This window comes from Danio aesculapii, chromosome 11 (genome assembly GCF_903798145.1).
Source record: "Danio aesculapii chromosome 11, fDanAes4.1, whole genome shotgun sequence".
Taxonomy (NCBI): domain Eukaryota; kingdom Metazoa; phylum Chordata; class Actinopteri; order Cypriniformes; family Danionidae; genus Danio; species Danio aesculapii.
In genome coordinates this window covers 27,268,284-27,295,712 of record NC_079445.1, presented here as the reverse complement: position 1 = coordinate 27,295,712, position 27,429 = coordinate 27,268,284, and the positions used below count along the sequence as shown (strand labels likewise).

At 34.9% G+C, this 27,429-nt stretch overlaps 1 protein-coding gene across 1 annotated transcript in view; it reads left to right on the top strand.

Annotated features, from left to right (window-relative positions):
* iqsec1b (IQ motif and Sec7 domain ArfGEF 1b) overlaps positions 1–27,429 on the top strand; it is a 359,306-nt gene that overhangs the window by 125,041 nt on the left and 206,836 nt on the right. Inside the window, 1 exon segment of the mRNA XM_056468517.1 lies at positions 16,608–16,715. Within this exon segment, the coding sequence (XP_056324492.1) occupies positions 16,608–16,715 (108 nt within the window).

Sequence of the window (27,429 nt, the reverse complement as noted above, 5' to 3'; positions counted from 1 at the left end):
TTTTTTCAACACATTTCTAAACATAATAGTTTTAATAACTCATTTCTAATAACTGATTTATTTTATCTTTGCCATGATGACAGTAAATAATATTTACTAGATATTTTTTGAGGCACTTCTATGCAGCTTAAAGTGACATTTAAAGTCATAACTAGGATACTTAGGTTTACTAGGCAGGTTAGGGTAATTAGGCAAGTTATTGTATAATGATGGTTTGTTCTGTAAACTATCGAAAAAAAATAATAGCTTAAAGGGGCTAATAATTTTGACCTTAAAATATTTTAAAAAAAAATCAAAACTGCTTTTATTCTAGCCAAAATAAAACAAATAAGACTTTCTTATCAGACAAAAAAATATTATCAGACATAATGTGAAAATTTCCTTGCTCTGTTAAACATCATTTGGGAAATATTTTAAAAAGAAAAACAAATTCAAAAGGGGGCAAATAATTCTGACTTCAACTGTATTTCTTATGTGTGTGAAGCAAGTAATCGCTGAGATTGCAGATTGTTTGTTGACCACAAAACCTGTTGTAAAAGCACATGTCTGGTATGAGTTTCTTTATAAAAAAATATCAGTCTATAGCGATTGATGAGTGGCTCCTTCATTCGCCATATTGACCGTTACATTTTTCCACATTCAAAACTATACAAGTGACATATCTTGTGCATTCTATAGTCTTTGACCATACCTGCCAACACTCCCGTATTCATGGGAGTCTTCCCGTATTTCAGACCCATCTCCTGCAAACCCTCCCGTTCTGTTATTTCTCCTGGAAAACACCCGTAATTTTACCCCTCCCCTGGTCCTCAGCTTTTTGGTACAATCTCAACTCTTTTGGGTTGCCAACTTTGGTATAATATCCGATCACAGCCGCCACCCAAAAAGGGTCCATAGTACAGTTACTAACACCACAGTACAGTTACTAACCCGGTTCTCAACTATATTATTCAGACAAACATACATCGCCACCACTCTCCCACCTCCCATCCCCATTCTCCCAGAATTTCAGAGACAAATGTTGGCAGAAATAGATTATACTCAAAGGGATAGTTCATCCAAAAATGATGAAAATTCCCTCACCATTTACTAACACTCAAGTATTTCTAAACATTTCTAAGTTTCTTTTTTGTGTTGAATAGAAAAACAAGTTATTCTGATATTACTTTTTAGAAAGCAGCTACTGACATCCATTGTAAGAAACAATAACAAAAAATACTATAGAGGTCACTGGCTGTTTTTCCCAACTTGCTACAGTTTATCTTCCTTTGTGTTCAACAGAAGAAAGAAACGCAAACAGATTTTGAACAAGTGAAGGATGAGTAAATGATAGTGATGAGAACTTCGGATCATTTCACCGACTCAAACCTTTGAGTCTCGCTCATCGAGAAGAACAAATCTTTTTTTGAGTCATATAATTCAATTCGTTCAATTTGCCAAAATAATTTTAAAATGTTACAAGATGCTCTCAAACACATCTACAACTAACCCAAATGTTGATCACACTACAAACAAGCCATAACTAGAATGCTACTATACAATGCAATGCTTTTTTCTGTGATTTATCTATGATTATCTCTGCTCACCTCTTCTGACGGGTCTTCAAATCTGAGTGGTTTGCTCACCTGACACTGACAGTCCCATATAAGCTTAACCAACGCATACATTCTGAGCTGGAAACACCCATGATTAGTACACCTTTTGAGTCTTCGGATTTTTGAGTCGTTTGTTCATCACAATACAGCATGTAAAAAGACTCAAAACCGAAGACTCAAGAAATGAATGGATCAAATCTTTTTCTGGCTCTAAATGCATATGATTGGCTTCTGTCTTTCACGTGATGAACGAATGACTCAAACCTTATAGAGGACTTGAAAAATGAACTAATCTTCTCCTCTATCTGCAAAAATGTGGACATGCGCGAATGAACAAATCACTCCCTGAGAGGACTCATCATTCTTGAGTCACATAAAAGATTCGTTAAAGAATGACCCATCACTAGTAAATAATGTATTTTCATATTTAGGTGAACTATCCCTTTAAAAACATACATGTTCACGAACTCAACTATGAACATAATCAGCATTGAGCCACTGAAGTGAATAGTGAACAAAGTGAAACTGTGGCAGTCAGTAACACCATATCCATGAATGAGATTAGTGTCAGCGAGTGAGCAGACATGTAGAACTGTTTACTGTTTATTAGAAATGAAACTGTGTCCAAAAGGGAAAAAGACAAGAAATAGGTTTGTGACTTGCATCATCTGTATAAGCACTACAGTTTCAGCTCGGCATGTGATGGTGTATCATTAGTTTTCCAGTTTTATCACAGCACAGCATAGTAAAGGTGTAATGGATGGAAGTGTAGAACTTTATTAATAAGAGATTGGTTGAATTATGAAGGTGCACCGCTTCAAGCACTGTGCCTCTGCCATGATATATTAGCAATATGATAATGACCTCTGTATGATTCATCTGCACAGTGAAAGAGGTCACTGCAGCTGGAAACAAAGCTATCTGTCTATACTAAAACTATCTTTCTTTCTTTCTTTCTTTCTTTCTTTCTTTCTTTCTTTCTTTCTTTCTTTCTTTCTTTCTTTCTTTCTTTCTTGCTTTCTTGCTTTCTTGCTTTCTTGCTTTCTTTCTTTCTTGCTTTCTTTCTTTATTAACCCATTTGTGCCCACATTTTTAAAAGTGGTTTCATGAATGTAGCCTTGTTAATAGTGTCCTATATGAACATTCATTCATTCATTTTCTTTTCGGCTTAGTCCCTTTAATAATCCGGGGTATCAAAATATCTTCTTTTGTGTTTAACAGAATAAGGAAAGTCTATCAGTTTTGGAACAAGTAAAGGATGAGTGAACGATGAATTCTGTTTCCACACACCTTTTTTATGTGCTAAATCCTAAATCATGCATAAAAATGGGTTAAGGGAAAATAGGTGTTGAGACCTTTTCTATGCTGTGATAGTTCTCTGTATCAATGGATTTGATATTCATGTAAAATTCAACTAAATGGATGCTCACTTAAGCTCAGCTGTTTACTGTAGTAAAAACTAAACTCTATTACAGTATTTATTCCAAGTTATCAGTGCATGATAGTTGATACTACAGCATGCAATAGGATCCATTAGCAAAGAGATGTAAATACTATAATACACTTTTAATGTACTTTACTATACAAAACACTATGGTATTTACTATAGACCATTTTGAAGGATGTAAACAAAAACAATGGTCCCAACGCATTTCCTGTTTTACATTTTTAATTTCTATAGCTTCCGAGAATCCAAATAGAGCCATATAAATATTGTTATGATAGCTGTTTTAACATGAAGTTAAGATGGAATTGCCTCTTGTTACAGTTATTATATATTTTGATAACAAGAAGGAAATGTTCATGGGCCAATGACACACATTGAAATGGTCTATAATGTGCTCTGTAATTTTTTTTATCTTACCCTAAAAAATTTGTAAACAATTGTAAAGGACATCTGAAAATGTTTACAGTATATAACCGTATTTCATTAATTTATAGTATCATACACCGATGTTGTGAAGTACTAACATCTACTACTGACACATCGTCATACCTTTGTAACACAGACAAAAACACAACCATAAGCATGTGCTGATGAGAAAGTCACATGATGAACCAATCCTCATCACAAGCTGTTTATCTACAGGCAGAAACAAATGCTTAATATTTAAAAGGTACTACTAAACGCCATCATGGTAACACACATAAAATTAAAGTAATGCAATAAACATTATTTAGAAACATTAGATGCAACTTGCATAACTCAAGAGGAAAAAAAACCTAAAAAGAACCAAAGTAATGTCAACGACAACAACAACAACAACAAAAAAAAAAAACTAAAAAATGATGTCATGCAGCAAATTTTAAATTGATTGTTATTTACCATATATCTTTAGGAAACTTACTATAAACAAGTTTAATTGTTTAACTGGATTTTATTTTTTGATTTATGCACTATATAAAGTCATATTTGGGTTTTGGGGTTCTCCAAATATGCATTAATTTTTACCTAATTATTCCAACGACTCCCATATGATTCGTTCAGCGATTCATTTGTTCCCAAACCCCTCTTTTGCATAAGGGTAATCTGCGCTGATTGGTCCTATGACCAATCCAATGATTCATCATGGTTTTGGACACAATATGTGAATAGCCCCATAAAGATTTAACCTAAGATGTACATCATAAGCACTGATCTATAATAGATAAGTGATTACAAGCCACACGGACCAATTAAAAATGACAACACACAATTAAATACATAGTTTGCAAATTACAGAGAACAAGGCAGTGATTTTAATTACACTTGCATGTTATGATCCGGAGAAAAAAGTAAAATGGTCCATATGAACTGTAACAGTCCCTGTCAAAATCTGACAAAGTACCATACATAATAGTCTCTGCTGCTTCTTCCTTTAATAGTAAACGGCTGTAAAATCCTGTGTTTCAGCGAAGGTTATTATATCAAAAATCTGAAAAATTACAGGAACAAACACAGCACTAGGTGGTTATACTGTTGTGAAAATGAACTTTGTCAAATCTCCATCTGTCAGTGATCGTCATCTTCGCGTCATGATCAGTCCTGTAATCCCCCACGCTCTGCTAGTGTCTGAAGGGAAAGGCACGTTCACGTTTTACCATATCCGGTGCTACATATTTAATGATGTACCGTATTGACGTCGATGCATTCAGGAAAAGATCCAAACCCAACTCAATTCATTTATTCGACTCTGAGTCGACTATTTCGTTAAAGAATAGATAATAATAGATAGTAAACGCGGTGCACCTTCAGATTTAAACCTCAGCTTGATGTTTTCAATCACTAAGTGCTGTGTTACACACTGCATAGAAGGTCATTTTCAAAAACCCATAATAGGGGCTCTTTAACCAGTCGTATTGGTTTGTTTTGGGTCAATTTTAAATTTCCACAACACCAATGCAGAGTCATGGGGATCAAGGAGATTCTGGCTTAACCTAGTCATGGAATTTTACCATAGCATTTTTACAGTTTTTTTACTGTTGAAATGATGTAATTTTTTTTACAGTGTGAGTAGCTATAGTAGTTGAGTTTTATGTGCTGTTTAGTGGAAGGTTTATCTAAAGCAGATTATAGAGCACAACGATAGACCATGTTCGGTGGGTTGCTTCATCTCCAGAGATTCTCCAGACACACTTGTGGTTTGGCTGTGTTTCCCATGCAGCATCCATGTGTTAGCAGTCGGTCCGTTCTCAAACTGGCAGCTTTGTGATGGATTGTTGCGCAGTGAAGCTGAACTGTGTAGCCACTCGGACTCGGTTTGTTTCACAGCACCAGGGGGCGAAAAGAGAAAGTGATTCGGAGTCCTGTGCATTAAACCAGTGGCTTAATGGTTCAAAGCTTCTTTACTTTCATGCATGGCTGATGGTAACATGGAGGTTTGTCTGCTGGATCTGAGGAAACCGGTTGAAAGGAACAGATTTGCCATCACAATGCTGATCAGTCTGGACCATTTAAACTCAATTATTCGGTTTTGTAGTTTGGGTCCCGGCCAATACTGCTAAATGCTCGCAACATATGCTCAATGAGGCTGAATGCTGTGGTAAAAAACGAGAATGGTCTGGGATGTCAGCAATGTTTTTTTTTCCCTTTGTTTCTCAATCACCAATAAAGCATTGGCGAAAATGGTGCACAAATCTATGCTGTCAGATGAAACCAAGGATCTCGAACTAATGAAAATTTTCCTGCAGTTTTAAGGGTCAGTAACCAGGGTTGGGAGGGAGATTTAGAGGGTTCAGATGGGCCTGAATCAAAAGCAATCGGCTGACGCAGATTATGTTGTTTAAGGAAAGGGTCAGCGCAATGTCATGTCACTGGCTTACTAGCACTGCTTTTATGAGATCCTGTTAATTTAATCATTTTTCGATGTGCTCTGGAGATGGTGTTAACGTGTTCAAGGTCTGTTTTCTTTCTCCTCACTGAAAAGTATTGAAAAAAAATCTTTCGTCATTTACTCACACTCATGTTGTTCCAAAGCTTTATGGGTTACTTTTCCTTTCAGTGGAGCACAAAAGGAGACATTTTTGAAGAATTGAAGATTCATAAGCAACATAAAGGCTATCAAGGTTAAAAAAAAAGCACATAAAAACACCATGAAAGTGGTCCTTGCACAACATTTCAGTCTTTCAGGGCCATTCAATAGGTTTATGTAAGAAAAAGAGGGAAATTAAGCCATTGCTGTCTGCTCTTTAGTAGGGATATTAGAAATTGAACAAAAACTGACAGAAAAAAACTGAAAAACTTCTGTTTTATTTTTTTTTTTTAGATAATTGTGTAAAAAATATGGACATCATTTTTTTTATTTGGGGTGGAAATATCTAAATTCTACAATTAAATAATTTTGTGTAGATGAGTATATGTGCATAATTAAAAAAAAATTAAATGTATATTGAATATTTAATTCAAATGGAAAAGATTTTGTTTTATTCCGATAAAATGTTAAACAAAAAATGTACATTTGAATATTAATATTTTTTTCTAAAATTAAAAACAATATATGAAAGCTTCTGTATATATAAAATAATTCTTTTATAGACTGTAAATATTATAGTCTATATTTTATAGACTTCTTGCAACGTGTAGGTTTGCACGTGACATGGTTGGGGACAGGTGAATACAATATATATATACATTATTTAACTGCTATTTGTTATCCATTAATCCTCTCTTCATAAAATTGATTAAGTTAAATTAAATAGTCAGGCCCTTAGCCAAGGGGGGGTTGGGTGGTTTGAAAGACCAAAAGTGAATTATTATTATTATTATGTTTGAATTTTCTTTTTATTCAACTGGCTAAATTCTGACAGAGGAAAGTAGAATGTACTGGCCATTTGTTATTTGCCTGTAGGCTTCAGTTTTTAATTTAAAACAAGTTTTAAGAGATTATCTTAAAAATAAGCATCTTTTCATATTTCTTTATTCAAAATTTTCATTATTTATAAAACTGTAATACAGTTTAAATGCACATGAGCCTTATAGTGTAATGTTAAAATAATGTGTATTAACTGATAAAGAGGGAATTCCATTTATTTTAGCCATAGTACAAATGAAATATGTCTTATATATAAGTATTAATAAATAAGGGAGAACAGGTTGTATTTTTCTGACAAATTGTTTCAAATTCGACATGCTACTCTGAGAGATTAAGAGAACTGGCAGGGATCATATTTATACTTTTATATTTAGCTGTTTATTCTGCAGTTAGTTTTCAAGGTATATTATTCACAGACCATATCAGTCTGCTATAACGATAGACTGTGCATTAAAGCGGGCAAAAACACAAGTATTAACAGCATTATCATGATGGACTCATTCAGTAGCGAACTTGAGTAGCGAATATGTGACTAACACTTTTCATTGAAAAAAAGCTCCTTATGTCCACCTTTTTTTGCTGCTGCCATCCTTACTTGCGTATGTCACACCTTATTCTTGCACGGGAAATTCACCTTCGCAGTTTTGGCGCTTGCTACTTGTATCTGAACGCAGCTACAGCCTCTCATGTGACTGCAGGGAGAGGCACAGCCAATCACAGTTCATAGGTGTTTGGGGGGCAGTGCGACTTTTTTTTGCGGCATTTTTTTACTATTTGTTTTGGTGAATTAAATTATTGGTGGGGACATTTCAATAGTTGATTGTCCATGTTAAATCTAGCCCCTGATTTCTTGAAATCTTCATGATGAAATTTTTTTTTTAATTATCAATAATAGCCATAGAAAATCTCAATATCCATACATATTGATTACATAGGCCACGAATGATGCAATAAAGTCTCCCTATGCTCTCGAAGTTCTTAATATTTATATATTTGTGCATAACCTTGAATTATGTAGTTTCAACAGACACAATCAATAAATTTGATGGTGAAGAGTTTTATGTTTCTCTCTGTGCTTTTAGATTTATTGTGTCATTGACAGTGATTCATATATAGATCTTACCTATATATTTTTTCTCTAAAATAGAGAGACATCGTATGATTTGCAATATACTGTAACAATAAAGATTCTCCCAATGATAAGGATTACTCTTCCCACAATAATAAGGACAAAACCTACAGTTGGTTTGTGCAATGAATACATGTACTACAGCAGCACATGTACGATACATTTTTGCTTGAGTATGAGTCTGTTTACAAACAAAGATTTATAACAATGTCATAACATCAGTCGATTATATAATTTCACTTTTTTTTTTGACCAGACGTGGTTTTCCTGTGACGGAATGAGAAGAAATCATTCTATTGCACAGTTATTTTATAGAATGATAAAGGCTATTTTGATTAGCATTGCCTATTTATTTTTCCTCTGGTACAGGGATAGTTGATGTATTTGCAAGGGCGCCCTCTAGAGTCTAGTATGAATGACATAGATATTACATGATGTGTGTGCTTATAAAAAGTAGATAAATAAATAGATGTAGGACTTTTTTTGAATCTCAGTGGATCTATGTGAATTCTAGTCATTGATATTGTTGCAATAAATACCAGAAAGTAGTGTAATGAAGTCTGTATCCCAGATTTATTTCTTTGCTTCAGATCAAACTTTCTATTGTTGTATTTTAACTCATAGAACACAGGATTTATATAAAAGTAATGGGGGAAAAGGTGAGCAGGCACTAATGCACTGCATATTTGCATTCAGAGTACAAAATACATGTCTAGATTTAGGGAGAATATACACTCGGCCACTTTATTAGGTACAGGGCACTTTATTAGTTGGACCCTCTTTTGCCTTTAGAACTGCCTTCATGACATAGATCACGCAGTTGCTGCAGATTTGTCGGCTGCACATCCATGATGCCATTCGTTTCACCACATTCCAAAGGTGCTCTCTTGTTTGAGATATGGTGACTGTGGAGGCCATTTGAGTACAGTGAACTCATTGTCATGGTCAAGAAACCAGTCTGAGATGATTCACGCTTTATGACATGGCGTGCTATCCTGCTGGAAGTAGCCAACAGAAGATGGGTAGACTGTGGTCATAAAGAGATGGACATGGTCAGCAACAATACTCAGGTAGGCTGTGGCGTTGACACAATGCTCAATTGGTATGAATGGGCCCAAAGTGTACTAAGAAAATATCCCCCACACCATTACACCGCCACCACCAGCCTGAACTGTTGATACAAGGCAGGATGGATGCATGCTTTCATATTGTTGAAACCAAATTCTGACCATACCATCTAAATGTCGCAGCAGAAATCGAGACTCATCAGACCAAGTTGCTGCCATGTGATTGGCTGATTAGAAATTTGCGTTAACAAGCAGTTGTAAGGTGCATTTAATAAAGTGGCCGGTGAGTGTACTTCATAACTGTATCGTTAGCGTTCCATGTGTGGAATTACCACAGAGTAAATGGTCCCAGAACTGTAATCTTTGAGATGAACGGTCCCTTTAAATGGGTGTGGAGGATGTACAGTACAGTATATGGGCTCTGAATAGCATGCGTTTGATCGCTGTTTACTTTTGAAAAGCCCTTTAAAGCAAAGCTCCCACTGCTGTTTTGCAGCTCAATTAGTCCTTGAAGCTAATCTTAGGCTGTAGCTTTGAGTTCTTGCCAGCTTTCTGGACATATTTCTTTTTTAAGTTTTGAAGCATTTGTTTGGTTGTAGGAATTATGTAACTCCAAAACCTGCTCTGCGGTGATAACAGAAAGCTTATGGCCATCAGGACGGAAACTCAAAGGGATTTAATCCCATGACATTACCGATTATCGCCGGTTAGCAGGGTCGCTGAGGAGAACAGCTTCTTTGTCTTGGTTGTGGCTTGTAAACCAAACGGCTTTGACATGACATTGCAATATTTTTTTAGACTTTATTCCCGTGAAATGCACAGTCATTAATATTACAGGCTGAGAATGACCATGCGTTGAAACAGGCTGGCTTGCAAAATCTGCCCAGAGTGCCAATGTATATATGAAAGTTCATTATGCATGATTTATTTATAATTCATCTCTGCGTACTGTGACTGTAAATACAGCACACAAAATAAGATGACTGTTTAGTGATTAATAATGCAGGTCGTAGGAACGTGTTGGGATTTCGATCAATTTGATTCATTGGCTTGTTGCCATGGCGACAAATTAGAGTGAGATTTTGGGCAAATATAAATTTAATGCCATAAATGCTGCTATTCCAAATAGTTGATTAACCGCATGAGGGAACTTGGCACCTCTGATTGAAATTCAATTGAAGTTTTGTTCAATCAACAGAATCCATTTTAGGCAAAATAGCGAAGGCATGCATTCCATTTAACTGATTAAAGAGCATGTGTTGCCTCCTGTGAATGTTAATACTCACATTTAAGCTCCAGCAGCCAACTTTCATAATAATAAAAAAAGCAAAACATGACATTCAAAGCAGGTCTGGCTCATTTATCCAGCAAACATCTGGTCTTTTAATCTCACGTTATATTGACATGGGCGCTGTGCTGTAATTCTCGAAAAATCTGCCCTTTTTGAGGTATTATAGGTTTGTTATGTTGGGTGTAAGTTGGGAAAATAAGATGCGGTAATTGGTTTGGTGGAACAAACTCCATCTCGCCAGGTGTCCAGGTCTGCACAGATGCCGTTTAGCTGTTTCCTTCAAACCTTTTGGTCTTTCAGATGCAGTGGTGGTGAACATGACATCTAATTGGTCTGACAGTAGGCCTCTCATACACCTTCATTAGGTTTCATTAATAGTCTGGAGAAGATTATTACTCATTGCGAATACAAATTAACCCTTGGTCAGTAATGATTAGGCCGAGCAATTATCCTGCAATCTACGATACCGCAGTCCTTTTGGGATATAATATGGAGATTTCTAGATGTTCGGCTTGTATTAATCAAATGTCACCCGATTGGCTGTGCAGCATAGAGAAAGGCAGATGTTACTTTTGGTTGGATGCTACCTGCTTTTCTGTGTCTTTAGCGGTGTAGATTATCTTCTGCGGTGATATGAGGATTGTAAAACGAAAACAGGAAAAGATGCAATCTGTTCCCATTTAATTAATCATGGAGTCTTGAAATGGCTTAGTTTAGGGGAACTTTTTTTGATAACACTTTAGTTAATAAGGTTGCGTTAGGTAATGTTAGTTGATGTTTGTACTAACATGAACAGACACTGAACAATACATCTATTACAGTATTTATTTATCTTTGTGAATGTTAGTTAATGGAAGTTGTTTATTGTTAGTTCATGTCAACTCGTTGCATTAACATTAATTAATGTTAGGAAGCATGAATTTTGATTTTCACAATGCATGTTCGTTAATACATCAATTAACATTAACTAATGAAACCTCATTGTAAAGTGTGACACTTTTTTGTAAAGAAGGTGGTGATTTTTGGCTTTTATCATTAATGTCATTGTTTTGCACATTATTTTCCAGCTATTTGAAGAAATGTTATTGGCTCTGAGATGTTTTGTTATTCACTCAGATGAAGCATCATTTCAACCAAATCATAAACAAATTCTTTACATATTTTTAATGCACCTATCAACTATAAAATAATAATTTATAGCTCAAGTAATCTATCTTTTGACTGAATTTAGGAGTCAGTCAAACACATCGACTATTATGGAAAAAATTTTACTTGAAAAACTTTGCTGAACTTTGTTAAAAAATAAAAATCTGTTAATTAACAGTTTCTGTATTTTGTTATCCACTGGTGTTTTCCATTTATTTACTGTTATGAATTGCATTATTGGACCTTTATGTTTGCTTTATCAATTGATGTTAAAAATACAACTCTACTGTTTAACAAAGTCCTTTTTATTGACATTTTAGGATTGAAATCAATATATTGTAAAATTTAAAATATAGAAATAAGTCTGTAAAATAACCGAAAATGTACTGGCAGTAATTACCAGGCTTTTGAGCCATAATGTACAACACCAATACAGACAATATACCACTTCAAACTAAAAAAGTCAATAAAAGTCACTTTTTTAAAAACTTTTCAACTACAAAAGTGGTTAGAGTATAGATCAAGGTAGAGGTCTGCACGTTTTTTTTGTCCCACTCTCACCTGCTCCTGCGAGGTTTTATTCCACACCCGACCGCTTCTGCTGTATATTCAGTCTTTGTTCACGTGCTGCCCGCTTAGAATAATTTTCTACCTGACCCGATCGTTCTTTCTAAATTTAAATCTGGTTTCCAAAATCTGACATTTAAATTGGGTACTACTAAAAGAGAGAGATAACAAATAAAACTGTAGGTTGTGCAAGGATTGTATTTATTTTTATTTGTCTTGTCAAGATGCGTTTAACATTTAACTGGCAACACAGAAAATGTGTTGCAAAAATAAAATAAATAAAAATTAATGTATGTACAACATAGCCTATTTGTTATTCATTCATTCATTCATTCATTCATTTTCGGCTTAGTCCCTTTATTAATCTGGGGTCGCCACAGCGGAATAAACCAGCAAGTTATCCAGCATATGTTTTACACAGTGGATGCCCTTCCAGGTGCAACCCATCATCGGGAACCATCCATCCACCCAATTTACCTATAGAGCATGTCTTTGGACATGTGGTGCAACCCGGAGGAAACCAATGTGAACACGGGGAGAACAGCGACCTTCTTGCTGTGAGGCGATTGTGCTACCTACTGCGCCTCATTGCTGCCCCTATTTGTTATTTTAATGTAAAATACAATCGTAACATTTTTATGTCAACACAGCAGGAAAAGTGTCGTGGAAAAAAGAAATCTGTCACTTAAAATGATAAACAATGGAACAGAATTGTTGGCCATGACGCATTGAAAAAGACTCCCATACATCTGACTTGCCTGATGTGGGTTTCCTAACAGTAAACTGACTGTTTTCTACTGAAAGCTGAACGTCCTTCAAGGACAGTGTGTCTTCTGTGCGAATAAAATGCACGTGCAAAAAGCACTGGTCCATGCGTTCAGGATAAGTAAAATTTTCGAGCATAGGCAGTACCTGTGCTCAATAAGAACGAGGACTTCACTGATATAACGTCGGGAATGCAATATCATCCACTCCCGTTCAAATTACACCAGAGTTTCCGACCACTACCGCGTTTCATTCAGAAATGTATTCTCTTGCTGCACGAAGTCTGGTCAGGTCCCGTAGCTCCTGTGGTACAGCCGCAGGTATGCAGACCTCTAGATCAAGGGCCTATAATGCAATTCCAAAGCATAAATATAATTATGCTGTCGCCACTGGCTTGCATGGTTCAGGATCTGTAGAGCTGTGCATCGTTGGATTTGCTCTTCAATATTTGGACTCTCAGTAGTGATTATTAAACCACACTGAACTGAGCTAAACTGAACTGAACTTAAACACTACAAACTGAACTACACTGTTCCTATTTACTGTGACCTTTTATGTGAAGCTGCTTTGACACAATCTACATTGTATAAGCGCTATACAAATAAAGGTGAATTGAATTGAATTGAATTGAATTGAATTAAATAAATAAACAGTAAAAATCATGAATCACAAAATATGGGAGACCGCTACTTTACAGATGTTATTTTAGAGTGCTGGCATAAAACTGTCAAATCTAAATAAAAAATAATAATAAATAAGGTTTCACAAATACTTTAGTGGTCAAATAAACAGTCTAATTAAATGAAACAATTGTTATTTTGTCAATATTCATGCAACCCTAAGAACTTATTGCCCTCATCCATGTTGGATAAGTACAAGACTTTCTGTATTGTTGAGTTATGGGTGGATGTTCAGTTCACAGGAATTATGCTTGTGAATTAAGTATTGATTTTAGACTATTTATGTTCTATCCTCTTATGGATTTCAACAACACACTCTCTAATTCTTTAAGTTCTTCAGGTTTCAAGGTTAGGAACATTCAGTTTTTTGTTCCTCCAGAGATGTGAATTCAGCACTCTACTTGATTACCTAAGCACATTTGTCTTTCTTTTTCATTGTATTATTCTTTATCTTGGTTTACCTCACTGCCTTTTTTCAATCTGCCCGCCTCTAACATCCCCTCAGTCAGATGAGAGCTGAATCAGCCAATACTCAGTTGTGCGATTATGCATAATCCAAAGTTCCTGACCTTGATTTGAAATCATTGAGATGCAACATGCACTGGAAGCAAGTAACAAGATATTCCAGTCTTCTAACAGTCTTAGTCAGCTTTTCTGGACTATAAGCGCTGATGGCTTTCCTGCCCTTCTTTAGTGTGTTACAAACGCCTGGCGTTCATTCGGAAGAGGATTTGAATGTCCTTAAACATTCATTGTTTTGCACGACCTCACTGAGGGATGGACGACATCCACTAAAATATTCTGATTGCTCTTGTATGTCTATGATTTATTTTTATCCCTATATACAGTATACAAAAAATGGTTCATTGGATTTACTAATAAAATGTAAGTGGTTGCAAACAATTTATATGGGCTGAATTTAAATAAACAAATTAAATTTAGTAGTATTCAACTTTTTAGTCATGTGTTCAACTTAATTTGTTTGTTTAAATTCAGCCCGTATAAATTGTTTGCAACCACATACCTTAACAAATTTAGCAAATCCAATAAACCACTTTCACTTTTGATCAGTCAGTTTTGTAGCCACTGTAGAATTACTGAGCCAGATGTTAAACTATAATATCATAATAATAATATCATATCAAAATAATAATATCATATCAAATCGCAATAAAATGTATTTTGTTAGCGATTAATGATTAATTAAATGATAATGTAATTAATGATCCTCTAATTTCTGTGGCTTCAGCCATTATTTAGATAATCATTTAAAGTTGACAGCATTGGCTATTCATATATTGAAATATTAATACGAAAATAAATTATCAATAAAATGAAGACATTTTTGACGAATTTTGCTATATGTCACATAAAGTTACCAGGATTTTAAAAGACTAAAATATAATATATAATGAATATTATATAATGATCATTTTTATGTATGTACACTACCAGGCAAAAGTCCAGGCTTTAGTAACAACAAATAGTAACTTGACTTGTTTCATTTGCTATCAGGAGTGGCTTGAATGTAATGCAAAGACCTTTAGATTATGCTTATTTTACCTATATATATATATATTTATTATTATTATTATTATTATTATTATTATTATTATTATTATTATTATTATTATTATTATTATTATTATTATTATTGTTGTTGTTATCATTATTAGTATTATTATTACTTATTTTTTTATTTAATTAGGACGGTAATTAAATAAAATTAAATTAAAAGTAAAAAAGTCTCGTCACTTAACAGAAATAATGTACAGTGTAAAATATAAAGTCATGGTGCAGTATAAAAAGAATTAATATTGTGTATGACTCCCATGAGCTTAGACGACTGCATCCAAACATCTCTGCAAGGACTCAAATAACTTATTAATAAAGTCATCTGGAATGGCAAAGAAAGCATTCTTGCAGGACTCCCAGAGTTCATCAAGATTGTTTGGATTTGTCTTCAATTTGCCTCCTTCATCTTACCCCAGACATGCTCAATAATGTTCATATCTGCTGACTGGGCTGGCCAATCCTGGAGCACCTTGACCTTCTTTGCTTTCAAGAAATTTGATGTGGAGACTGAGGTATGAGAAGGAGTGCTATCCTGCTGAAAAATTTGCCCTCTTCTGTGGTTTGTAATGTATTGGGCAGCACAAATGTCTTGAAACTGCAGATCTCTCGCATGCCCCCATACTGAATGTAACCCCAAACCATGATGTTTCCTTCCTCAAACTTGACTGATTTCTGTGAGAATCTTGGGTCCATGCGGGTTCCAAGAGGTCTTCTGCAATATTTGGGATGATGAATTTCTGATGAACAGAGGATTCATCTAAAAAATCCAGTATCTGCGACTTTTCCAAATGATCAACTAGACGTCAAGTTTTTATTTGTTGCTCTTACAACTGGGATTGATGACAAGACCTTTGTCAGGTAGTGTATATATGACAAAATATTTTAATGGTATATTAAAAGACTCATAGTGCAGCATCATAGTGCAGACCCAAAATAAAACTTTGTCATTTAAAATTTTTATCTATGCAATTACACATAAACTATTATGTTTTACCCATTTCGATAGAAAGAACGTTTTATACAGTTTAAAGAAATGAACATGATAATTTTTTATTTATATGTATATACACGTTTTTACAGTTTAATTTCTAAAGATATAGAAGACATTTAGCTTACAAGCCTTGCGCTCTTAATTTTAGTGTTTTGTGTCCTTTTTTAACTTTATAAAGCTCTACTTTCATTGTAATTGCATAGAAAATGTGCTTCTGTTTCTTTCCACGGAAGAGCAAAAGTAATTGTTTTGGAATGACGTGTGGGTGAGTAAATGATGACAGAACGTTCATTTTTTTGGGGTGAATCTCTTTAACCATAATTGGTTTGATTGTGCATGCACACACAGCGTGTCTCCATCATTCTGATTCAGTACATTTCATTTTTTAGTACATCTCAGACTTGCCTGTAATTTGTTCCCTGTTGACTGTGATCTGTTTGAAGCATGACCGAACATCAAGAACCTCTTGTAAGCTGAACATGTCTCTCTCTCTTTCTTTTCCTTTTGAAGACGGCACGCTTCTTTGCCCCTCGATGTCACAGATAACCCTGGCAACTTTATTGTGTCGCACTGTCAAAGAAGTTACCCCTGTCGCAAATGGAAGTCTGCATCTCTTGGGTAAATGGAAAGGTTTAATATTCGCTTGCTTAAATAGTTGATATTGCAAAGCTGCTGCTTGGACTAAGCGCTTTATTCTTAGTGATTAGTCGATCTTGATGTTTCATGACTGGATCCAGCTGGTGAATTTTTTTTTTTATATTCCTTTTTTTTTCTAAATTAAATTAGATTGTATCCTTTCGAAATATAGCTGTAAAGAAGTATGTATACACTGTTAAAAAATCTTGCTGCCTTAATATTTTTTGTCAGTTTGATTTGTGTAAGTTGAGATGACTAGAAAAGTTAATTTGATCAACAAAAAAATTTAAGTTAAACATTATATAACTTAAGAAATTGAGTTGAAACCTGATTAACTTATTAAATTGGAGTATTAAAATTAAGTTAGAGCAGCATAAAAATATTTGTTGTCTTGACTTTGTGTCATTAATTTTTTAACAGTGTAAGCATTTATATGTAGCTTGTATGTAGCTGCTTTATATGCAGAAATGATGCAAAAATCTAATGTCTGGAGATGCATGTGGGGCTGTCGACCACTACACCGCTGTTTGTTGAAATCACTGATTGTACATCTTGTAAGTTTGACTCTAATAAGATTTTTTTTTTTAACCAGAGAATGTCATATGAACGTATATAGCAACTTTTGACTAGCAATGGGATTAAGTCTAACGATGGCTCAGCTTATATCTTATCAAACCGTGCTAATTATTATTGCTATAATTTGTTCTGAAATATATTTTGTTCATGTTAGCAGCATCAGCATTGCGTGACCATACAGTGTTTTAGCATTACCTGTAGATTTCAGTTTCTATACAGTGCTATCTCCAATTGTCATAGCATTTGAATTCCATATAAAGAAATAGACATGTTTAATTATTCTAGATGCTGTAAGAATTGTTGATAAATTGTCTTTACATGCATTATAAGGAGCTAAACAGCACTCCTTCAGTACACTCAAAAAATAACTTATTGGACGAACTCAGTTTAATTGAGGGCAGGATTTCCATCCAATAAATTTGTTTAGTACCAACTAAAAAAACTATTTACTATTTACTAAAAACAATTTTTTGCCCTTCCAGCTGCAACCCATCACTGGGAAACACATACACACTTATTCACACACACATACACTACGGACAATTTAGCCTTCCCAATTCACCTGTACCGCATGTCTTTGGACTGTGGGGGAAACCGAGCACCCGGAGAAAACCCACGCGAACGCAGGGAGAACATGCAAACTCCACACAGAAACGCCAACTGACCCAGCCGAGGCTCGAACCAGCGACCTTCTTGCTGTGAGGCGACAGCACTACCTACGCCACTGCGTCCCCCCAGTTTAAATACATTTGTATTCTTATTTAGCTTAAACTCAAAGGTCTGATAATATCACGTATGTCTATTATGTGTCGTGCATTTCGAAGTCTCTTGGTTTTATTTGATCCTAAATGTACCAAGAGCCATTTTAAGCATATTTTATGAGCTACATATACAGTTGAATGAGACTGATCCCAGAACTAATTTTAGGACAATTACTGCTCACTGAGCAAAGCAACAAACTGAAATTTTACTAATTACGCATCACATGAAAATCTTCTAAATCTTCAAACTAAAGTGAAGATGAAACTCTAACAAGTCTTTCTATTAACTTTAAACACCTAAGATTACTTTTATTGTCAGCATTTCCCTAATTCAATCCCATGCAAAGCATGCTGGGAACTACAAATCCCCTAACCAGGTAGTTGGACCAACACAATTCCATCATGTTGTCCCAACACAAAACACTTAGGTTAACTTAATGGTTTTTAAATTTAAATGGACTGAACATAAACAAATAAATTGACCAAAGAAATTACAAGAATTCTGTTGTTTTATCTCATTTTAAACAGGTAGTTTGAACAAGCAGCAGTAAACATTTTTTGAGTGTACACTCTCAGAAATAAAGGTAGAGGAGCTGTCACTGGGGCACTACCTTGTCAAAAGATGCACGATTTACCAAAGACTCTAATACACTTTAAAGGGACTTTAAAAGCTGCATATTAATACCCAAATGTACCTAAAAATTACCTTTGAGGTACCATTTTGGACCCTTCAGGTACAAATATGTACCTTTTGAAAAGGTAGTACCCCAATGACAGCTCCTGTACCTTTATTTCTGAGAGTACAATATTATTTAATTGAAAAGCTACCAATGTGATTAAATCTAAAGTTGGCTTATAGCTCATATCACAACTAAATTATTATTGTAGTATATACGTTCCACTAAAATTAGAAAATATTATTATTATTATTATTATTATTATTATTTTTGTGGAATTTACATCTTTAGTTTGAAAAGGAACAAAATGTTGCGTGAAACTGCAGTCAAACATACTGTTGAAGTCAAAATTAGTAGTAATTTTTAAAAATCTTTTACAAATATTTCCTAAATTATGATTAACATAGAAAGGATTTTTTTCGCAGTATTTCAGATAATGTTTTTTCTTCTTATTTGTTTTATTTTGGCTAGAATAAAATAACTTTTTAATTTTTTTTAAAACCATTTTAAGTTCAATCTTGCCTAATTACCCTAACTTGCTGAATTTAACAAAGCTTTGAAATGTCACTTTAAGCTGAATACTAATATCTTAAAAAAAAATATCTAGTAAAACATTATGTACTGTCATCATGGCAAAGATATAATAAATAATAGTAGTGAATTATTAAAACTATTATGTTTAGAAATATGTTGAAAAAATATTCCTTCTGTTAAACAGAATTTGGGGAAGAAATATACGGTGGGCTAATAAATCTGACTTCAACTGTATATTAAATTACGTTTTTTTGCAGTTTCACAAACATGTAGGCTGAAGCATGTATTTCAATGAGCCAGTGATATTAAAATGACTGCTGTTCCGTTTTGTAAGTAATAGATTGGCTGCAAAAAACAAACTAAAAGCTAGTTGTCAGTCATATGTTTGGAGCTTCTGATTTCTGGCTGTCAGTTGGTGCATCTCTACTTCTTCTCCACACACATTTATGGCCTGGTGTCAGGTTATGCAAATCGTCACGCTCCCATTAAAGCAGTGTGTAGAACTGATTGCTGAAAAACACACGCCCGTGTTGGTTTAATAGATGTGTCTGCTATGACTGGGCCACAGCAGTTCTGTAACGCTCCTTCTCTGTGGCTTCGGTAAGAGCGGACCTCCTGTGTCTGATGGAGCACTCAAATGGAAAATGAAGAAACACACAGATTCCCCCCGCTGTGGAGCAGTCGGGTGCCGAGCCACTGATTGTGTGACATGTCGTATGGTGCAGGAATTTACAGTGGCAGGTTAAATGGATGAGCTTAAAGTATAGAATTTGAATGACATGTTTTTTTTTTTTTTTCTTCTTTTGAAAACACCACATCATTCAGTTTCTGTCAGCTCTCTTTGATGGCCTAATGACAGTACTGGCTGGCTGAACTTTAATGTAGATAGCTAATGCTGATAATATGAACAAATGCACGATATTTACATTCTAAATTAAAGAAATTATACACAGTTGAAGTCAAAATTATTAGCCCTCCTATGATTTTATTATTATTTTCTTTTTAAAGTCTCGTCCCAAATGATGTTTAACTGAACAAGGAATTTCTCACAGTATTTCCTTTAATATTTTTCTTCTGGAGAAAGTCTGATTCGTTTTATTTCAGCTAGAATGAAAGCAGTTTTTATTTGTTTTTATTAAACTATTTAGGTCAATATTACTAGCTCCCTTGAGCAATAGTTTTTTGACGGTCTACAGAACAAAGCCATTATGATAATGAACTAATAATTCAGGAGGCCTAATAGTTCTGTCTTCAACTGTAAATTTTTAATGCGCTTAAAAAGTCTTAAGAGAAACCAATATTTATTGATATCTGTCAAAACTTTAGTTGAACACTAAAAATCATATTGTTGTCATTACTGTGCGTTCACACTGAAGGCTGCGAGAGTGTTAAAGTTCGCTCTGGCCGCCCTGAGGACAACGCTGTCTGCCTTTACTGCTCCGCCGGCGAGAGCATCAAAATTCGTTACATTGATCTCATATGTAAAGGGGCCGTTGCAGCATATCAGCAAATCAGTTTAAACGTCGTGCTTTCTAGTGTGAAAATGTTGCACACTTTTTATCAAATTTATTTAACTATGGAAGATTAAGTTGTTGCATGAGTGGCTTTGCTCCACTTATCCAGTATGTGTTCCTTATGTCTGAAATATTCTGAAGCAGCAATACTGTTTTCTACTGTCGAAATACACTGTAAAACCCAATAAGTTAATGAAACTCAAACCTTTTGAGGAAACCGATTGCTACAAACCATTAGAGTTAAAAATCTAAATCTACTGTATATGAGAACTGTGAACTTGCTCCATTTAAGTTGAAGTAATGAGGTATTTAATTAACTCATTACCTTCAACACTGAGTTCAAAACACTTCAAATGAGTAGAATTAACTTTCAGTCAATTTTGAGTTAACTACACTCATTTCATTTGATAAAGTTGACTGTTGGGTTTTACAGTGTAGTTACCATGAGATTCCTGCTTTTTTAGGAAAAAAAGTGTATATATCATTAATGCACATCAACTCGCCAGTACGCACCTTTTTTATGTATGTCACTGTAAAAAAACATCCTAAATAATTGGAAATTAGGCAACCGCAATAATCAAACCCTTGAAAACTACTGAGGTCGGAACCAAAGTTCACATGACTGTGTTCTCTCGAATCCTCTCAAGTGGTGCACTTTTACATTCCGATAGCTTGCTGCCGAACCATTTCGAATTCTTTTCGCTTTTCTATGATTCAGCCAATTATATTTTAAAGATCAAGAGAGAAGCAAGGCGGTTGCACAACTCTTCACTGCAATATGGACACCTTCAAATGGTGTTAAAAGTGTGTCAAAGTGTGTAAAAATGTAATTTTTGTCCAAATGTAATGATGTATTTGTGGCCACGAAACCACATGTGAACTGACCGCGAGCTGTTTGTTTACTACCGAGAACGTGCGCCTGCATGCCAATGACACCTACTTTAGTGAACAGAACCTGCATAGGCTGTGAATAACAGGTAATACAGTTGTAAATAACGTTCAGTTTGTTGCACAGAGCGATCGTTTGAGGGCCGTGCAGGAGGTTGGATTTGCATGTTTGTGTTTTTTCTCAACTTTAAATGATCATATCGCGTTTTACCATTATGATTACAAGAATTAGATTTTTGTTTTCTTTCATAGCTAACACATAGTGTTGTGCATGGAAATAAATGTTTACTGGGCGAGTATAACTACTGTAGCCTATAATGTTGAATATAATGCAAGAAGGAATCTGATAATGACAAATGTCTCATTTTACCAGTGAATACAAAAGGTCTAATAATGCTATCAATGACAAATGACAAGCACATGTCTCAGACATAATAATTCAACTTTATAATTATGAATAGTTGTATTCTGATGTCATCATTTTACTGTGAATTAACAAACAGGACATATTGAAAGTCTGTTCAAGTCCATCATAATGACCATACTAAGTTTTGCGTTTTAAGCAACAGTAGACATACACATAGGCCTAATATTATTATTGTTGTTTTACCATATGTTTGAGAATTAACAATAATAGCCTACTAATATTAACCTTTGTTATACATCTACAGATTCACATTTTTGCCAGAATCGTGCACCCCTACTCACAGTTTAATTTGGGCAAAATGAAGCTTCTTAAGAAAGTAATTGCTAGTCTTACCATTTTGGCTTCATTCACAGTGCGTGTTAGTATAGTAGCATAGCCACTAGCACGTTGAAAAAAGTCTCATGAAGGCTCCGCTAGTTTGTATGAAAATTCATGGTAGCCTGTTGTCCGTGGAGAATTGTTATTCTGTGTCCTGTTAATTAGCTCTGTTGTTTAGCCTTGTTTGATGATTTTTAATTAGCTTTGGAGATGACGGGTTCTGATAAACATCAGTGATTACCGCGAGGGCTTTCGAGACGTCCCTGTACATTAACTGCCGCTGACCACGGATTGCGATAACATGTCAGGCTTAGAGCACAACTACAAATAACACCGTTCATCCCGCGGGATCTTGGACTCAAACAGTTGGGTGGAGCGTTCAGAGATCTCTCAATCCTGGTTTTATGAGATCAGACTTAGCATGAGCCATGCAGTGAAGCCAATGATAAGAGGATGAAATGAAAGAATATTAAAGTGTGGAGGCATGAGCTCGGGCCTGTGAATGAAACCAAAATGGTAAGACTAGCAATGACTTTCTTAAGAAGCTCTTCATTTTGCCTAAATTAAACTGTGGGTAGCATGTGGGAACCAAAAAGTTTTTTATAGTTTATAGAACCAAATAGTTTTAAAGGGGATGGTTTACCCAAAATGGAACATTCTTTCATCATTTACTCACCCTTCACTTGTCACAAAGTTTGAGTTTCTTTCTTCTGTTGAACACAGCAGAGGATATTTTTGAGAAATAATGGAAACCGGTAGTCATTGACCTTCATAGTATGCGTGTAGGGATGCAACAATCATAGATTTTGGTCGTACAATTATAGTCTGAGGAATAATCATGCATTCATTCATTTCAAAACATTACTAGTTTAGTAAATCACATGAAAACTCTTTATATTTTGAAGTGCTATTTATTGTGGCTCAGTAACTAATTACTTATTTATTTATATTCTTTTCGGCTTAGTCCCTTCATTAATCTGGGGCCCCACAGAGGACTGAACCGCCAACTTATCTAGCATATATTTTATGCAGCGGATGCCCTTCCAGCTTCAACCCATCACTGGGAAACATCCGTACTGACTCATTCACACTCATACACTACGGACAATTTAGCCTACCCAATTCACCTATACTGCATGTCTTTGGACTTGTGGGGGAAACCGGAGCACCCTGAGGAAACCCACGGCAACACGGAAAGAACATGCAAACTCCACACTGAAACGCCAACTGACCCAGCCGAGGCTCGAACCAGCGACCTTCTTGCTACCCACCAACGTACTACCCACTGTGTCACCGTGCAGCCAGTAACCAATTAATACAGCACAAAATAATAATAAAAAACAAACAATAGTTCATTTCTTTTTGGACTTAAAAATAAGTCATTTTTTCAACATTTAAACAAAAATAATAAGTTTACACTGATAATTAATAAATAAAAATAAGAATAAATTAAAAATTAGCGTTACTGTAGCTACATATTACTCTAACTAAGTATTTTTACTTTTAAAAGTAGTCAAAGGCTGCTGAACCTCTGTCTGAAAGGCACTTTTGATCAACTATTACAAAATTGTTTGGTATTTTCATTACACAAAGTATTAAGCTGAACGGTCAGTTCTTGTCAAGTAATTCGTGGTGCACTTGCAGTGTTTTTTTTTGAAAGTTTAGATGCTTGTGCCTGGAAAGTGCAAGCACATCGCTGCGCATGCATTGGAAATAGCGAAGTTGTGCACGCAAAAGACGCAGTATGTGAACGGCCCTTAGTTATTAGTCTAAGCCATTGTTAATCCAGTGTGCCTTTATTAAAGCCTCAGTATACAAGCTCAGAACTTTAAACTAGAGCACAGTTGGCTTAACTTTGTTTAGTTGCAGCAGTTTTGCTATATGCAGAAACGTGGTGTTGAGAAAACTTTACGATTAATTAACCATGACAAATTAAAGCGTTTAATTGTTGCATCCCTACACTTGAAGTCAGAATTATTTAACCCCCTGAATTATTAGCTCCCTTGTTTATTTTTCCCCCAATTTCTGTTTAACGGAGAGAAGATTTTTTCAACTCATTTCTAAACATAATAGTTTTAATAACTCATCTCTAATAACTGATTTATTTTATCTTTGCCATGATGACAGTAAATAATATTTCACTAGATGTTTTTCAAGACACTTCTATACTGTATAAAATGATATTTATAGGCTTAACTAGGATAATAAGTTTAACTAGGCAGGTTAGGGTAATTAGGCAAGTTATTGTATAACGATGGTTTGTTCTGTACGATAAAAATATCGTTTAAAGGGGCTAATAATTTTGACCTTAAAATGTTTTTTTTTTTTTTTTATTAAAAACTGCTTTTATTCTATCCGAAATAAAACAAATAAGACTTTTTTCCAGAATAAAAAATTATATCAGACATACTGTGAAAATATATACATAAGTGTGTGTGTACTATTGTAATTAGGCATTTAAAGGATATGTGAAAGCAGTATTGCCAGGTTCGTGGTTTTCAACCCCCAAACACCATTTGTTCGAGGGGAAAAATATGTAGTTGTGGGTTGTTTTTTGGGGGGATACTTTTATAATGTGCCTTGCTTTTAATGGATTTTGATCCTGGAATAAACACCTGGCTACACAAAGACCAACTGAGCGAGTAACAATGTCTGACAGCATGTCACATAATAAATGAGCAGAGCAAGGTACTGCTTTTTGATGTGCGTAAAGTCGGTCAGTACTTTAACTACTAAAAGTATGTGTATCACAAAATATCAGAGAATACATTGTAAAACTTTCCTTTTGTGGGAATCCAGCTATTGATTCTGAATGGACAAAGTGAAAATGGGCTACTTTTCATTCATTTTGGGTGGGTTTTGAGTTGTCATTTTGGCTTGATTTTTTTTTTTTTTCTTGGACCTGGCAACCCTGTGTCAAACATACAAAGCTACACCAACACGCAAATAGATTTTTTATCTATTTGTGTTGCATGGCAACCCAATATTGCTTGATTGACATCCTAGTCAAAGCACAATAAATTGTTTGGTTTCTCATGTGTTTGCTAACTGCTAATATTGGCAAATCAATATTACACCAGTGAAATAATCATAGTGTTTGACAGTTTCAGCTAAAACACTTACTGAATTATGACATTTTCAAAACATAGTATGCAAAGTACTGTGTAAAGAACCTGTAGAAATATCACATATTCCATTTTAAAGTTCTCAATTTGCATCTATGATTATAATCTGAGTGAAAATGAATATAATTAATAATTGAATGAAAGATGTTGTCATTTTACTTTTCATCTCGTGTATAAACTGCAGTTGTATGTTCTGCAGTGTATAGGTGTTTGCAAAAATTTACCTTAGCTAGATGCACATTTCTCCAATGAGCCTGGGTTGAAAATTGACATGGCTCTGGGAATTGACAAAGCACAAAGGAAATGAGTATTGATCAGGCACACAAGCACAATTCCAGATACACAAGCTAAGACTATCATGCTGGCCGTTTCTGAAAATCTAGCCTCAAATAGTATTGTTTTGCCATTCTTCAATACTTCATTCCCGGCTAACAAGGTAATAAACACATTCTGTATCAAGAATGCAATTACGTTTAAAGGCCACTGTTGATTTTTAGACACAATAAAAGAAGATTCTAGCCTCTGCTACATATTAGCATGCAAATTATAGCCTCTGAACTTCAACAAGCGGATTCTTAATTGCAGCAGCCTCATATTAGTAATCAAGGACTCCACTCGGATGAGATCAATAGTGGCGGTTTCTGTCGGAAAAATGCTGTAAGGTGATTGTACACTAGACAGACATGGATCTGAACTGCATCTGGCTAGTCTCCAGTTGTGTCATTCCATTGTTTTGGAGTCACGTACAGTTGCGTAATGCTGTACTACTACATACTGCATAATATGCTTTTGCAGTATGTGTACTATTCATAGTGTACAGCATTTGAGTATGCATGGAATATGTGGTCTATAGTGGAAACAAGATGCTATCCTGATTTATATATATATATGTATTATAATATTATGAATTATATATATGTGTAATAATATCTGCTGCACAAAACGCATATTTCTGCATCTTTTTTTCTTCTTTGTTTTTTTAGTTGTTTTAAAAATAATATCAGCTGCAATTTAATATGTATTTTTTTACTCAAATAAACAAATGGAATGCAGGTTACATTAGATAAAAAATAACTAGATGGCACTAGCTAAATGCAGTCTGACATATCGAGGTCATCTTAACAACTGTTTAGCGTACTGCATTTTGAAATTTTCATTATTGTATCCTGCACACTATTTAATGTTTAAAATATTATGTATTTAGTGCAGTCTATAGTGAACGCAAATTTTAGTTTTGCATTTTGAAAATAACCTCAGTGAATAACATCAGATACATTTTGAAACATCTATTTATTTCCTTTCTTTTAATTACTATACTTGATTGTTTTTTAAATGTTTAAATTTCATTTAATCCTTAATTTAGACTACCAGACTGTGTGTATATGTATGTATATAAAGAAAAAAAATAATGTTGTGAATAAAATAAGATCATGTGACTTACGCTACACTCACCGGCCACTTTATTAGGTACACCTTACTAGTGCCGGGTTGGACCCCTTTTGCCTTCAGAACAGCCTTAATCCTTCATGGCATAGATTCAACAAGGTACTGAAAATATTCCTCAGAGATTTTAATCCATAATGACATGATAGCATCATGCAGTTGCTGCAGATTTTTCGGCTGCACATACATGATGTGAATCTTCCCTTCCACCAATCCCAATGGTCCTCTATTGGATTGAGTTCTGGTGACTGTGGTGGCCATTTGCGTACAGTGAACTCATTGTGACGTTCAACAAAGCAGTCTGAGATGATTTGCACTTTATGACACGGCGCTTTATCCTGCTGGAAGTAGCCATCAGAATATGGGTACATTGTGGTCATAAAGAGATGGACATGATCAGCAACAATACTCAGGTAGGCTGTGTGGTTGACAT